We start from the raw sequence: 14,570 nt of genomic DNA on the forward strand, positions 1-14,570 counted from the left end.
AGAGAAAGTGCTAACCAGGAGTGGATGAGGCCAGCCCAAAAGGGCCAGTGGGGCCACCCCAGGAGCCCAGCTAAGAACTAGAGAAGCAGAAAGACCCTCCCCAGAGCCAGGGGCCTGTGGGCCTGCACCCCAGGAGGGTCACCTCCTCCTGCAGGAACGCAGAGACAAGGGGAAATTGGGAGCTGCCCTAACCTCTCATCCCTCCCCCCAGACCTCCATCCCCCAACCCGGGCCCCCGGAGAGGCTGGGCAGCGCGGGAAGTGGTCAGAACAGGCCACTGAGACACCTGTGTGCGCGGCTAACGCCAGGAGGGACACAACTGTGCGGGAGACCCGGAGACCGAGGGAGGGGGCTGCTGCAGACACAGGGGCCCCCGGCACACCAGGCACAGGGCTGGAAGCCCATGCCGGGCCTCAGGCCAGTCCACATTTCTCAGACGCCAGCCTCCCCAACCACAAAAGCAGGGAGACAGACACACAGACGCTCCACTCCAGCATCAAGGCACGACTCCAGCCTCTGGTTCCCTCCCGGGAAAATGCTCAGCTTCCATTCTCCTAAAATGCCAGCCATCTGAGGCCGCCTGTGAAGGGTGCCAAAAGTGGGGTACAGGGCGAGGCTCCCCCAGCCATCCCCCGTGCCCACCCACCAGCTTGTGCTTCCCACACACATGGGAACCGTGCCACCAGCCCACGTGTGGAGAACAGACCTGGAGCCCCAGAAATGACAGCAAACCAACTCCAGGAGGCCAGGGTCTCTGCTGCACACACAGACCGGGTCAGTCCAAGCAGACCCCCAGGGCCATGCCAAGCGCCTTGGGGAGAGGCCCAAAGATGCGGGGAGGCTCTCTTCTGCCCGCGGCAGCCCAGAGCTTTCTCAGGATGGACACGGGTGGCTCTTGGGAAGAAGCCTGAAGGCAGAGGTCAAAGGGCCCCAGCAGAGTCCCCAGGAGAGTGGGGGACAGAGGGACCCAGGGCCCTCTTGTGGGAGAGTCAGCCGGGTGGCAAGTGGTTGGAAGGGAGGTGCGGGCAACCCCCCATGGGGGCTCAGAGAGGAAGTAAAGATGCGACTGTGGGGGACGTGGCCCCAGGCACATAGTAGGTGCTTAGCGAAACTTCAGGGAAGACATGCCAGGTATGTGTTGTCTGTGGGGGCGGCAGGGTGGACGGCAGCCTCAGTGTCCAGACCAACCCTGCCAGGGCGTCATTCCAGTGGCAGCTGTGCTCCTGATGTGGCCCTGGGGCCGGGAGTGCAGGCGGGCAGGGATGCTGGCGGGCAGGGACACTGGCGGGCAGGGACACTGACTTCCGGGAACCCTGCTCTCGGCTGGCAGCTCATAATCACGCTCGGCTCACTCCAGACCCCAGCTGGGGGGGAGGCTGCTCAGACACCTGGCTGGGCGGCCACATCCTCCAGCAGCTCTGGGCAGGTCTGAGCAAGCCGTCTGGGATGCAAGGCGAGCCCAGGACAACGTCAACCCCTCGGCCAGCCCCGCAGCCCTTTGGGCCGCAAGGACAACAAATGGATAGTCTGGGATGAAGCACTCGGAGGAGGCACAGGCAGGAGGCCGCCGTCAGCCAGCAGGGTCCCTCCAGCTGGGCTGCCCTGACGGCCGGGGCCTCCGGCCTGGCTCCCACCCCCGCCCACGTGACCACCGTTCTTCGGGCCCCCTGCTGCCCGCACAGGAACATTCAGACTCAAGTGTCCACACCAGCGGACAGAAAGCCTGCTCCGTGCTAAGACGCACAGGGCCACGTCTGCAAGCCGTCTCCCACGGCGGCCCCGGGGGAAGGGGCTGGCGCGCGGACGGCAGCCCCAAGCTCTCCAGTGGCCCCTGGACCTGCCCTCCCCGGCGATCGGCGACCCGGCCCCGGTGGGGACAGTGTCTGTGAGCTGTGGCCCGGCAGGCGCAATGATGCTCAGACACCACTTGCAGGGCCCCCGGGCACTGTTGGCCGCGCGGGCATCGGGACGCAGCAGGCAGCTCAAAGCTGAAGAGCCTGAGGCCTCCCCTTTCAGCCCTCCAGGCAAGGGGGGCCTGTGGAAGGGCAGCGGGGCACGCGGCCACCCGACCTCCTGCCGGGGCCCCTTCGCGGAGGAGACCGACTCTCAGGAAGCCACGCAGGACCTGCGTCCCTCACCCTGCCTGCCCGGCTTCCGAGGCGGCCACGTCGGGGCCGCTCTCCTCCGGCGACCCCAGCCACCTGCAGCTGCTGACCCTGCGGCCGTGGCTGGGACTGAGAGCCACAGGCTCAGTGTCTTTAAGGAGAGCGGGGTCAGCTGAGTAACGGCCCCCAGAAGGGTCCGCAGTCTAACTCTTGGAGCCTCGCCAGCTAAAGGGACTTTGCAGGTGGCCCAGAGTCATCACGAGGCCCTTAAAGGTGGGGACGGGATGTCAGGAGAAAGAGATGGGGAGACACGGGGCCTCTGTCCAGCCCAGCCTCCTGCCCCCCGCCCCCCAGTGAGGTCCGCTGTGCTCTCTGGGGGCCAGATGCCCTCCCCATGGCCTGTCCCGCAGGCCTGCTCTCTCCAGCCAACACTTGCCCTCACACGGTGCTTCCTGACACGGGACCCGGGCCCTGAGTCACCCCAAACTGGGCACTGACACCTCAAGGCCTGGAACTACAGAGAAGATATCCCTCTTGCAGACAGCACAGAGGGGGGCTTGGGTGTCCCCAGACCCCAGGGGTCTCTGAAAGAGAGCTTGAAGGCCCCGAGCCTCCCAGGCTGAGCCGATGGAACCGGGGACCAGAGCTTGGAGCACAACCCCCGGCCCTGTGCAGCCTGAGGCCCAGCCGCCACGCGTCCGGTGCAGCTCACGCCCGCACGGGGAGCAGCCGGCGGCCCGGGGAGCAGCCGGTGCCACCCCAGGCTGAGCTGTGTGCTGGAGCTTCGGTGGCCTGCCGACACCGGGCTGACTCCCCCGGTCGTCCTTGGGCAGCCGGTCTCCATGCCGCGGGGAGCCCATGGAGGCGCCTCCATCCCGGGCCAGGGGCTCAGGCCGGTGGAGCAGACAGCGCCCTGCAGACAGGTGCTCTGCCCCATCAGCCCCTTCCTCCAAAGCCTCGCGCATGCTTCCCCGGGAAACCTGGGCCCTCCGGGATGCCACCAGGAAGGCCACTCACGTAGTTATCAAGTTCAGAATCCTGCTTGCCCCCAAACATGCCCCAGGGTCCTCAAGCCCAGAGATATCACCCTGTTATCCACGGGCCCTCGTCCCCTCCTCTCTGCAAGGCCGCGCGGACCCGAGCTGGGCGGGAGCTCCCCAAAGCCCAGCCTCACACAGCCTCCCTCTGGAGGCTACACGGTCTCACGGCACTTATGGTCACCAGCAGGAGGGTGACAGCACCGGCCTGGCTGTGGCTGAGCCACCGAGTGGGAGGAGGGCTGCCCACCCCGTGGGGACCCAGCCTGAGACCCAGCTGACATGGCCCAGAGGACAGCGGAGCAGGGCCAGTGCCGCCAAGAAGACCAGGTGCCCTGCACAGAGCCACACTCAGGGGCCAGGGCCGGTCTGGAGGGGAGGGCCTGCCTCCCGGTCCGAGGATGACGGCCCCAACCTCTGAGGCGCTCCTGCGGGGAAGCCGGCCCACGGCGGGCACCAGATCTGAAGGGCAGGGAGAGGCAGGACAGACCCGGACAAGGGAGTATCCGCTGTCCATGAGCTGCTGGGGTCTCGGGGCTCCCTCTGCAGCTCACCGGTGTGGCCACACACCCAAGGCTTGGGGAAGGGGATGGGAAGGATGGCACTTGCCACGACCGCACACGACCGTACACGACCGCCAAGGGGCTCTAGGGACCCTGGAAGGGCGGACTTTGCTTGGGGACCCCACGGCTCTCCTCTGAAGCTCTCCTCTTTCTTGACCCCACAGCTGCCAGTGCCGGGGGCGGGGCATCCCCCCACCCCGTGCCACAGGCAAATGTAAGGGCCTGCTTCTCTTCCCTCAGGTCAAGAGACCGTTTGGCTGTCAGCAGACCCCGCAGCCAGGTCAGGGGGGCACGGAAGGTCCGATGACTCAGGGAGGAAGGGCCTGTCCCAGAGGAAGCGGCCGCCAGCGGCACTGCCCCCGCCCTGCTCCCTGCAGCCTCCCGCGCTCTCAGCCTCCCCACCGGCTTCAAAAAGAGGTGCAGAGGGGGCCCGCGGCGGAGCCCGGCGCCCCCACCCCGCGCAGAGGTGCAGAGGGGGCCCGCAGAGTCCGCCCGGCGCCCTCACCCCGCGCAGAGTCCGCCCGGCGCCCACCTGGCCTCCGGTCCCCGGCGCTCACGGAGTAGCCGGCCTGGCCCAGGTGGCACGGCCAGCAGCCCCTCCAGAGGTAGCGGTAGTGCGTGCCCGCGACGCGCGCCAGGCCCCCCAGCAGCCCGAGGCACCAGAGCGCCGTCAGGGCCCCGCGGCCCCGGGACGCCCGCATGGCCGGCCGGCGAGCTGCGCGCACCCCAGCGGCCCGCGCGCTCTGAACCCGGCGCCCCGCCCCGCGCCTTTTTGTTCTCCGCTTTCCCTCCGCCCCCCGCAGGTGAAGGCCAAATCCTCCAGGCGCTGGGGCCGCCCCCGGCCCCGCCCCGCCCCGCCCCGCCCCGCCCCGCCCCCGCGGGCCACGCTGACCCCCCCCCCCCGCGCCCCGCCCCTCGTCCCGTGCATTCCGGCGCCCGCTCTCGCACCCCGACGCGGAGCCCCGCGCAGGCACCCTCCGGGGGACCCCTGGGGACACGTGCACAAACAGACCCACGTGTGCAGATGCGCACGTGACACACACAGCCCCCCTCATCCCCCGCACAGACGTGTGCGGGCACATGCGTCCCCACGGACACATGCGTTCCCACACCCACACGGAAGACACCCAGGCAGAAAAGAAGGCCACCCTGGAAATGCCACTGGGGGGTTCGGAAGGACAGTTAGGTGGGCGGGGGTCTGCCCAGTGTGAGGTGGGTGGGAGCCAGGCACCTGGGGGAAGAGGTCTGCAGCCCCCAGCCGGCCGGTTCCCTGCACGGTGGCGTCCTCCTCTGGCCGGGGGCTGGCACCCAGAGGGAGTCCCTATACGCCTGCGGCAGGTGAGAGAGGGTCAGAGTGAGCCCCAGGTGTCCTGCTACATGAGCCTCGGAGGCACATCCAACCCCCGGGCCCTCACTCGAGGGCACAGCCTGAGGCTCAAGCTTCGTCCCAAGCAGGCAGCCTCCTAAGAACCTAGGCATATGGGTCTCATGAGCATCTATCTGACCCCTAACCCCTGCCGGCCCCTGAGGTCTCACCCGGGGACCCTGTGTAGGCCAGCCCGTCACCTCCTGGCCAACGACTGGGCCAAGGCCCTGCTGTCCGGCACTCTGTGCAGCCCACCTATGGGCCAGGTCCGGGGAGAGAGGCACCACCTGGCCTCACCCAGTCCTGCCCACGGTACAGAGGCTGGCCCATCCCACTGGCCCCCTGCCTGCCAGGGGCCCAGCAGGGCAGAAACGGGCCTGCCTAGGACCTGCCTGCCTGTCTGCCGGCGCCTCCCGGGTGAGCCTCTCTCCTGTCTGCCGTCTGAACGGCCCACCAGCCCTTGAACTCGGGCGTCTCATCCTGGGAGCTCCCCTAAGTCTCCCGGATGGGCATGCCTTCCGCACGGGGCAGCACTTTGTTGCTCATTTCCCAACAGCTCCCAAACCAGTGATCACGGGAAGCCAAGGGTCCCCTCATCCGCGGCCACCAGTCAGGAGGCAGGGGTCAGGAGGCCGTGGAGACAAGCTCTGTGTCCCAGGGAAGGGCAGAGGGACACCATCGGGAGCTGACTCTGAGGTCACCCTCACCGCTAGGCAGCAGGGCCTGGGGTACTCCCAGGGTACAGCTCAGAAGAGCGCCCTTCTGGGGTGAAGGCCCTGCAGAGACCCCACGAGGGGTCCCTAAGTCCCAGGCAGTCCCCACCCTAAGGTCTCTCAGGACCAGGGCTGTGGGAGGAGGAAGAGCCAGACAGGAAGCGGGGGGCACCAGCCTTGGTCTCCTCGTGTAGCCCCGCAAGTCCTGCCCACCCTGGCAAAGGGCTCTGCCTTGTCCTGTGTCCCAGGGCAGGGCCACAAGCCCCCTCGGCCACTGAGCATGGGGGCTGTCACTCGTCCTTTAAAACACGTCAGGTTCTTGGTACAAAACAGAAGTGAGGAATCACCTTAGTCCTTTTTACGTGAATTTCACGTGTAAGTGGTTTTACTTGCATATGTGGCATTAAGTAAAATCGATCATTCATATCAATGTCCCTGATTTCTTAGTTTTTTTAGCGTTGCTTCGGGAGAACTTAAGACCACACCATGGCTCTCTGTGGGCCGGTGCTGGTCCCCGTGCCCAGCCCCCAGCTTGCTACCGAGGGGACAAACCCCTCTGTGCTCGTCTCCCCGACTGTAACAAGGGAAGGCCGTCACAGGTCGCCGTGCGAGAGGAGGGGAAGCGGATGCAGAAAATGCGGCGCCGAGAGTCCGTAAGGATCAGCCCAAGCGGCTGGCCGGGTCTGCACACCGGGTCCCTGCCCCTAGGCCAAGCAGCAAGACCCACGGCAGCGTCTAGAGCCGAGGCTCCTAGGGGTAGCGTCCTGGGACCCAGCCTCCCTGCTCCCTGGTGGATGAAGTCACAGCCCAGAAGGCATCCTGGAACCTGGGCACACCAGCTTGAGAAGAGCCAAGGGACCTCAGGAAAGTTCCTATCCCACAAAGCCATGTCCCTGGGCCTGCACATCCCGATCAGCTGACGGGGAAGCGCCCCTCAGGCCCTCTTGTCCCACCGAGGGGCGGCCTCCACCCTGGCATGCGGACTGCTATACATTCCAGTCTGCGCAGGGGCGGGGGCTGGCAAGGGCAGAGAGCAGTCTGGGAAGCAGCAGCCCGGGACATCGCGAGGTATGAGATGAGCTCCAGCAGCGCGCCGGGAAGGCCTGCGGGGCCGCGGAGGGCTCTGGGCCTCCAGCCCCCACGAGGCCCGGCAGGAGGACTCGGGCCCGGCCGCGCAGGGAGCAGCCCGCTAAGCGCGGGATGCCATCAGCCGTGCAGATGGTGCCCACGGCCGCCCCACTGACCCCTCCCCCGCTGTGGTGCCGCCAAGCGCATCCAGGCCCGAGGCTGTGGGGTCTGGAAGCTGTTTGGGAAATGCTTTCTCGATGCGGAAATGCGGGCTGGGCGTCTCTGCCCCTCGGAATGTCTGTGTCAGCAGAAGGAGCGGGTCCCCCCGCCCCGCAGGCCGGCTCCAGCTTTCCTCTCCAAGCTGGGCGGCCACTGGGCTCCTTCGCCAGGACCCAGGCTGCAGTGAGGGCCCCGGGCCACCCCACAAACACCCCACTTCCCCAAGGGCTGGGTCCATCCCGTCACAGGCCCCTGACATGGGGCTCCAGGGCAGAAGGGACATGCTCCTGGGTTGGGGACGGAGGTGGGGGGCGGGGCCAGGAAGCAGAGCACTGCGGAGCCTCCCTCACTGAGCCGTGTCTGTCCCAGGGGCTCTGGACGTGCAGCGGGCAGGCCCTCCAGCAGCACTCGAGGAGGCCAAAGCATCGGGCCCCCTGTCTGGTCCCTGAGGGGGAAACCGTGGGTCTGGACCCTCCCGGTCTTCTGGGGGCTGGGCACTCTCCGGCCCCTGAGCCTCAGGAGGGGCTAAACCCTCTGCAGGGAGAGGGGCGCGAGAGAGGAGAGGCACCGGAGAAACCCCCAGAAGTCACTGCCCAGGATCCCTGGATGCCCAGGCTTGAGGATGCAGGTCCATGGGCACAGCAGTTTCCTGACAGGAGGAGCAGACACGGGGCCCACAGGCAGCCCCGGTGCTGGGTGGGGGCGGGGGCGGGGACTGGACCCCACTCACAGGAAAGGGGGCAAGGACAGGCCGCCCCAGGACGCTCGGGCCTCGGGCTCAGGCTCTGCCAGCACCTCGACTCACTCTCCCCTCCCCGCCCCTGCTGAAGTCAGGCAGGTCCTGTGTCCCTCCCGGGGGCGAGCATTGACAAGCAAGTGTCCCAGTGGGCACAGGGACTGTAACAGGACAGGCCAGCGACCGGAGAGCCCCTGACAGGACCCCCAGCAGCAGGAAAGAAGGGCCAGGGAGGGGCTGGAGGCGGCTTCTGTCTTGGGCTTCTCTTCCATTGGCCTCAGGGGGGCCTCAGTAGTCCCCCCCCCCCCCCGGCCTCCTCTGGGCCCTCAGGTGACCCACGCCTGCGGGGCTCTTTGCACCCCGAGGTCCGGAGGTCAGCTTCTGGTCTGGGGCCACACGCGGTCCAGCCTGCGCACGTGGGACGCCGCACCCCCGTCCCTCCCCCACGCCCTCCCCCGCCGGCTGTTGATTTCAGGAGCCCGAGCCGGCCGGTCCCCGCGCCAGCCTCATGGTAAACCCGTTACTCGGCTGGATTCCTCACCCAAGTAGAGGGAAGGAAAATTAAAACCAGGGCTGTCTCCGAGAGCCCGGCTGCCAGTCCCGACGGCAGCTGTCCCTGGCTGGCGCCACGCGGAAATGGGGGTGCCTCTCTTCTTTCACACATGCCCCCCCTCCGAGAGCCCAAGGTGGGGCAGCCTCCAGCCCACACGCCCTCCTCTGGGGACCAGCGGGCTCGCAGGGCATCAGACACTGGCACCACAGCAGAGAGCCCGGGGCCGAGTCTGGCCTGGGAGGCACCGCAGAGGCTGGCCCGGAGCGGCGCCTGAGGCCTCCCCCCCACGTGGGCACACACGTGTGTGCGCGTGACGAGGCCCTGTCTGTGGCAGCCGGCTGCTGGTCTTGCTCCCCGGCTGCCGTGCAAAGGCCGTGGGGAGGCCAGGTCCAGGCCTGGGAGTGCCTGAGTCCGGGATGCGGACAGCCCCACCTGGGCCACGGCCGCCAAGGCCTGGCTCTCACGGAGGACACTGAGCTGCCCAGATGGCCCTGGAGCCCAAGCTGCACTCGGGGGAGAGGAGATGGCAAAACTGACTGATGGGGAGCTTTCCTGGGGAAGGCGGCCAGCCAGCCTGCGGCCAGGTAGCAGGGAGGGGCACATGTGTGCTCGCCAGCCCATCGGAGGACATCAGGACAGGCGCAAGGCTGAGGGCTCAGAGGCAGGTAAGGATGCTGGGCAGGCCTGCACCCGACAGCCCGCGCAGACTGCTGGGCCCCGGCAGTCACGCCTCCTGCTGCGCATCCCCCACCCGAAGGCCACACCTGAGTGCACGACGCTGTGGGTGTGGGGCTGGCGGTCAGCTCTGCCGGTGTCCCGGGCCAGCAGCCTGTATGCTCCCGCTCAGGTACCCAGGTTAGGAGCTGGCAGGGCTGGCCATTGGCCCCTCTCACCTCTGAGCCCCCAGGCCACCCCGCAAGTACTCAAGGCCACGCAGTGCACAGGCTGAGCCCAGGGCAGACACTGTCTGCCTGAAGTACAGAGGGACAAGTGAGCCCAGAGGACCCCCCAGCTCTGACCCAGCCAGCCCCAGGCCCCGGTTCCACCACCCACTCCTCTTCCCCGCGGTCTGGTCATGGAAGATGCGCTAGTCCTGGGGTCTGGCCTCTGCGCAGAGCGGCTCGGGGCAGAGCAGGGAGCGAGGAGGGCTTGTCAATGGGCCTCTGGGGTCCGGCTGAGGCCAGGGTGGGGTCAGAAGCCCAGCAGGGTCCAGAGCAGCAGGGCACGGCGGGAATGGAGGCTCAGCCCAGACCTGCCTCCCACAGCGGCCTGGAGAAGAGCCAGCAAGGGCGGGGAAGGTGCGACCATCATTCCACAGGAAGGGACAGAGCCCGGGCAGGAGAATCCAATCGGGGGCTGGGCCCTGCGGTGGGGGGAGAGGGCCTTCAGGATGCGCAGAAACTCACAGGGAAGGGACCCAACCCCACCGCGCAAGAGAGGAGAGAAGCGGAGGGTGTGGCCTCCCCACCCTTCCCAGCGGCAAGGCTGGGAGGGGCCACGTGCCTCCCTCCCCAGGCTTGACACCGTGAGCTTCACGTGCTGCCGCCCGCAACCGGCCAAGACCCCGGACCAGCGACTCCGGGTGGAAGTGGTCGCCCCCCCCAGCAGGCCCCCAGCTCAGTGACGGAAGCTTCCGGGACAGGGACAGGCTCCAGCCTGACTCGTGTGCCGTGCCCTCCCCACAACAGGGCAGGATCCCCGTGAGCATGCGTCTGCCTGCCCTGGCCGAGCCCGGAGCGTGAGGACCACGCCGGCGGCAGGTCAGGACTCAGGGACCGGAACCGGCCTTCCCAGCTCCCCCACCCAGCCGTCGCTCAGCCTCCAGCCCCGGCCCAGCGCTGGCCTCGGGCACCAGGGCTCAGCAGGCCGCCCACCTGAGGTCTCCCCCCGGGGCTCAGGGCGTGGGCAGGCCCGCGGCCAGGCTGTCACCAGCGGGTTCTGACTGCCGATGGTGGCGACGCTCATTTCTCCCCAGCTGGCCGCACCCAAGGGCATACTTGCCCCGTGTGCTCACGAGATGAATGAAAACAGCCGGCGTCACGGAAGAAAAGCCTTCGACTCTCGGTGCCCCGGACGGCGGAGGCCTCCGGCTGCGGACACCCAGTCGGAAAGGCTACCATCCTGCCTGGAAGGGTCACGGTTCTCAGCCAGACGTGCTTGCCTGTGTCCAGAGGACAGGCCTCCATGGGACCAGGCCGTGACAGGAGTAAGGTAGGGGCTTTGCAACCAGAAGGCCCGAGTGTGTGCAGGCTGGGCTCTGAGGCCTGCAGGTGTGCAGTGAGCCTGCCAGGTGGCCTGTCCTGTCCCGGTCTCCGGACCCAGACAAGCCGGTCACTCCACAGACACCTGTCGGGCACCCACTACGTGCCAGGCCCTGCCAGCTTGGACGGCAGGGAACAAGCAAGGGGCTCCCCCAGCTCCAGAGACGCCGGCGAGCCAGAGGGGATAGGATAGGGAACCCCACCCGGGGCCCGAACAGGAGGGGACATCACTCCGGGCTTTGCTCCCCGCACCCCCAGCTTTGTGAGCCCAGACGTAGCACTGCAGGTGCATGACCCCAGGCCCCCGCTGCCTTTTATAAGGTGGGGCCCCAGGGCAGCCTGAGCCCCAGCAGTGAAACTGGCCCGGCCTGCAGTGCGCGCTGGATGAGACAAGACGTCCTTCCTGCGGTCACCATGATGGCTCCCGCCACCCTTCCCCTTCTCCGGGTTTAGCGACAGCAGCGTTGTCCTGGGAAACCAAAGAACCTCCCTTGAGACTCTCTTGGGGGGGTGGAGGGACCAAGGACTCCAGGACAGGGTCAGAGAAAGCCCCCTCCCCCATGAAGGTCTATGGAAGGGCAGTCGGTGCCCCCCAGGTGCCATGATGAGGGTCCCCAGCAGCTCCCCTGGCCACCCCCCCAGGGCATTGCCGCAGGCTAGCACAGCTGGCTCCAGTCCGCCCATGGCCCTCCCGGCCCCGAGCCTGAGCCCTGGAGGTTCCTAATCAAGGCCTGTCACTTCCCACATTCCTGCCTCTCCCTTGGGATGGCGCGATGTAGGCAGCCGTCTGCAGGAGGCCGGTGGAGGCCAGGCCAGCCGTCAGGCCAGGCAGGGAGGGAGGGAGAGAAGCACTTGCCCAGCGGCTTCCCAGGATGGGGACAGCCTGGAGCCCGTGGCCACAGCCGAGGTGGGTGGCTGGGCGGGCGAGGCCACGGAGAAGCTGCTTCGTGCCCAAACTACCCTGAGCACACGTGCCTCGCAGCGGGTCCCCTTGGTGTCCCCCGGCGGCCGGGGGGGCCTGAGAGCCACCTGCGCAGTGCAGACACCCGAGCTGGGCCCACGGGGGCTGGGACACAGGGACACGTACTGTCCCCAAGTCCTCATGGGATACCCACAGACACCCCCACGCAGACCCCAGCCCTGCCCGGCCACCCCGCGCTAAGACGGAACCAAGAAGCCGGGGGGAGCCCACCCAGCACCCCACAAAAGAGCCGGCTGTTCTCGTGTTGGGCCGAGAAGGACTCCCTCTGGAGGAGGCCCCTCCTCCCCGCACAGCCCCACCCCCGCAGCCCCACTGCCCCCCCCAGAGCCTCCCTTATCTCTGCGAGGAGGGGGGTCAGAGCGGTGGGAACCCGGGAGCTCACCGTGGGAAAGCGGGCCTGCGGGCTTCAGTCCCCCCCGGGCGACAGCCGATTCTCTCCAAACGGCAGCCTCCTTCTCCGCCGGGGGTGGGACCGAGACCTCCCCCCAGCAGGAGCAATGTCACTGCGGTCCTCAGTCCACACCATCTGGCCTAGCGTGGAGCTGGCCACATCTCCCAGATGGGACGCACCCGACCTCGTACCCAACGAGCCCGCCGTGGGGTGGGGCGGGGCTTGGGGCAGGCGCGGAGAACCCCCTACCCTGGCCTCAGGGTGGTCTCCACAACCCCAGGGCCGGGTTCCTGAGGACCCTGCTCAGCAAGCAAGGGCCCCGAGGCCAGGTGGAGGACGGGTCCAGCTCAGGGTGGGTTGGCCCTTTGCTCCCCGTCACCCCCCTTCCCCACCAAAGCTGTCTTGGGGCTGGGCGCCCCCACGGACGCTGGGCCAGGGGCCTGGACATGTTTCCCGGCTCCTCTGCGGTTCCTGGAGAGGCAAGAGTCTTTTTCGTCCCACGTTCTAGATAAAGAGACTGAGGTTCAGAGTCACCCAAGGTATCAAGCTGAGGCTCATCGGGGACCTCGAGGACCCCAGGGCCCAGCGCTGGGATGGCCTTCCTAGAGGTGCTGACATGGAGAGCAGGCCTGGAGCCCCTGGAGCTGCCAGGACACAAGGGAGAGGGGCTGCCTTTCTCTCCAAGCCCTGCTGCCTCCCTAAAGCCCCCGCCCACAGATGGGGGTGAGGCAGACACAGGCCGAGTGGCGCCCGGGGAAGCGAGAGACGGCAGGAGCCGTGCAGCCTCGCCCCGGAGACGCGCGTGCGCCCGGCTCCCCCGCCGCCCCCGCCTCCCAGAGCTCGTGGCTCCTGCTCCAGGACGGTGTCCCAGAACATGACGAGCACACGGGCCTGGCCATGCTCCTGGTGCGAGGGCCAAGGCGCCCTCCAGCCAGGCTCCCGTGCCAGCACTCAGGGTTTTATAGTGTCCATTCATCACTGGGAGCGGTTTCTGGGCTCACCCCGCCGTCACCTCGGGCGCACCACCCTACGTGTGAGCGAGCAGAGCCGTCCTCCCCTTGGAGGTAACATCTTGATTTCCTGCTGGCTCTGCTCGCTCACCACCGCTGGCCGCCCCAGCAGTCCTGTGTGCTGGCCAGAGCTGCAGCTTCAGGGGGGCTGGGCTGGGCTGGCAGGGGGACAGAGAATACACAGCAGGCGCTTGGCTCTCGGCGGCCGGCCTTGCGGTGACTCGGGGCTCCAGCCATCCCAAACACGCAGGGCTCGGGGTCTGCAAACTCCCAGGGGCCCAGGCCAAGGAGCGGCCTGGGGTGGGGAGTAAAGAAAGGGCCGGCCCTGCGGGGTGCAGGGTCTGAGGCCAGTGCCCCTGGCCTGACGTCCCTCCTGGTCATTCTGTGCACAGCGCTGCCCTTGGACAGCTGTGCCAGATGGCAGAGCCTAGCCTGCCCTTCGGGACCTGGTGGATTAAGGGATTCCAAAGCTTCCTAAAGGAACTCAGAGAGGCTGCGTTTGCAGGCCCTGTGCTGTGCCGACTTGGCGCAGGGCTCTGGCCGGTGGCTGGAATGCACATTTATCTTCCAGGACCCGCCCCGGCCCCGGGGGCCCCAGGTCAGCACTGGGAGCCTGCGGCAGGGTCAGCAGACCCCAGCTGTGCAGCGGCCCCAACACCTTCTCCAGGGCCTCCTGGACACAGACAAGGGGCTGGGGCTGCTCTCCCAGCTCTGGGGGCCGAGGACCAGAAGGGAGAGGATGGGAAACCCAAGGTCCAGCCCCAATCTGGGAGGCCCCTGGGCTAGAAAGCCCCTCACAGTGAGGACCTTGGGGCCATCTCAAACTGTATACAAGCCAGTTTCCCAGGGCTGGAGACCTGAATGCAGGAGCCGAGGCCCAGAAGGGCCAGGCGGGCTGGCAGCAGGCAGGGGCTTGGAGCGGGATCCTCCGGGGGCGCCTGGGCTGAAGCCTGGGGGAACCAGGGGAAGAAGCGTGTGTCCTGCACTAGGGCATCCTTGGGATCCGCGGAGGCCGGGCGGGCTGGAAGGGGCTGAGGCTCATGGGACTGCCCTGGACATGGCCCGCTCTGGGTCTCCCAGTCGTGTACCACACCAACACCTGCTCCCCGCTTAGGGGAGCATGAGGCTGTCCGTAGAGGAGGGACTCGTCCAGCTGCCTCATTCTGAAGGCCAGAGGCTCCCAGGTGGGAACATTCAAACACAGTCCCCAGACCCCCGGGACTCTCCTCACTGGCACCAAACCCCCAGCCCCACGGCTCTACAGCGTCGAGGGCTGCCGGACACCCGGCTTTGGCCAGACACCTTGCCGGACACCTTGGCTTTTGGGACACCTGCCCCAACTTCCCTGCACACGGTGCGTCCTGGGGTGGGGGCACAGACCCTATGGGTTCTCTCATCCCAAGGGGACCCACTTCTCAGAAAGGGAAACCAAGGCCAAAGCCAGAACTTGGGGGAGTCCTTCCTGCCCGCCCTCCGTCGGTCACAGGACCCCTGTCCCTGCTGCGCTGGTTCCCTCCCTCCAGACTCCTTCTGGCCGTGAAAGCGCTGGAAAGGAGAATCCGCACA

General features: G+C 67.5%; 1 protein-coding gene across 3 annotated transcripts in view; it reads right to left on the minus strand.

Moving 5' to 3' along the window:
* The window catches only part of MEGF6 (multiple EGF like domains 6), a 73,874-nt gene that overhangs the window by 27,630 nt on the left and 31,674 nt on the right, over positions 1 to 14,570 (minus strand). The window contains exon 1 of one of the 3 annotated variants that reach the window (XM_059135643.1): positions 4,238 to 4,445. The exons of the other annotated variants lie outside the window; for them this stretch is intronic. Within the exon in view, the coding sequence (XP_058991626.1) occupies positions 4,238 to 4,406 (169 nt within the window). The 5' untranslated portion in view covers positions 4,407 to 4,445. Of the gene's footprint in view, positions 1 to 4,237; positions 4,446 to 14,570 lie in introns of those variants that run through there. 3 annotated transcript variants of the gene reach the window in all.

This window comes from Mustela lutreola, chromosome 10 (assembly GCF_030435805.1).
Source record: "Mustela lutreola isolate mMusLut2 chromosome 10, mMusLut2.pri, whole genome shotgun sequence".
NCBI classification, from domain to species: domain Eukaryota; kingdom Metazoa; phylum Chordata; class Mammalia; order Carnivora; family Mustelidae; genus Mustela; species Mustela lutreola.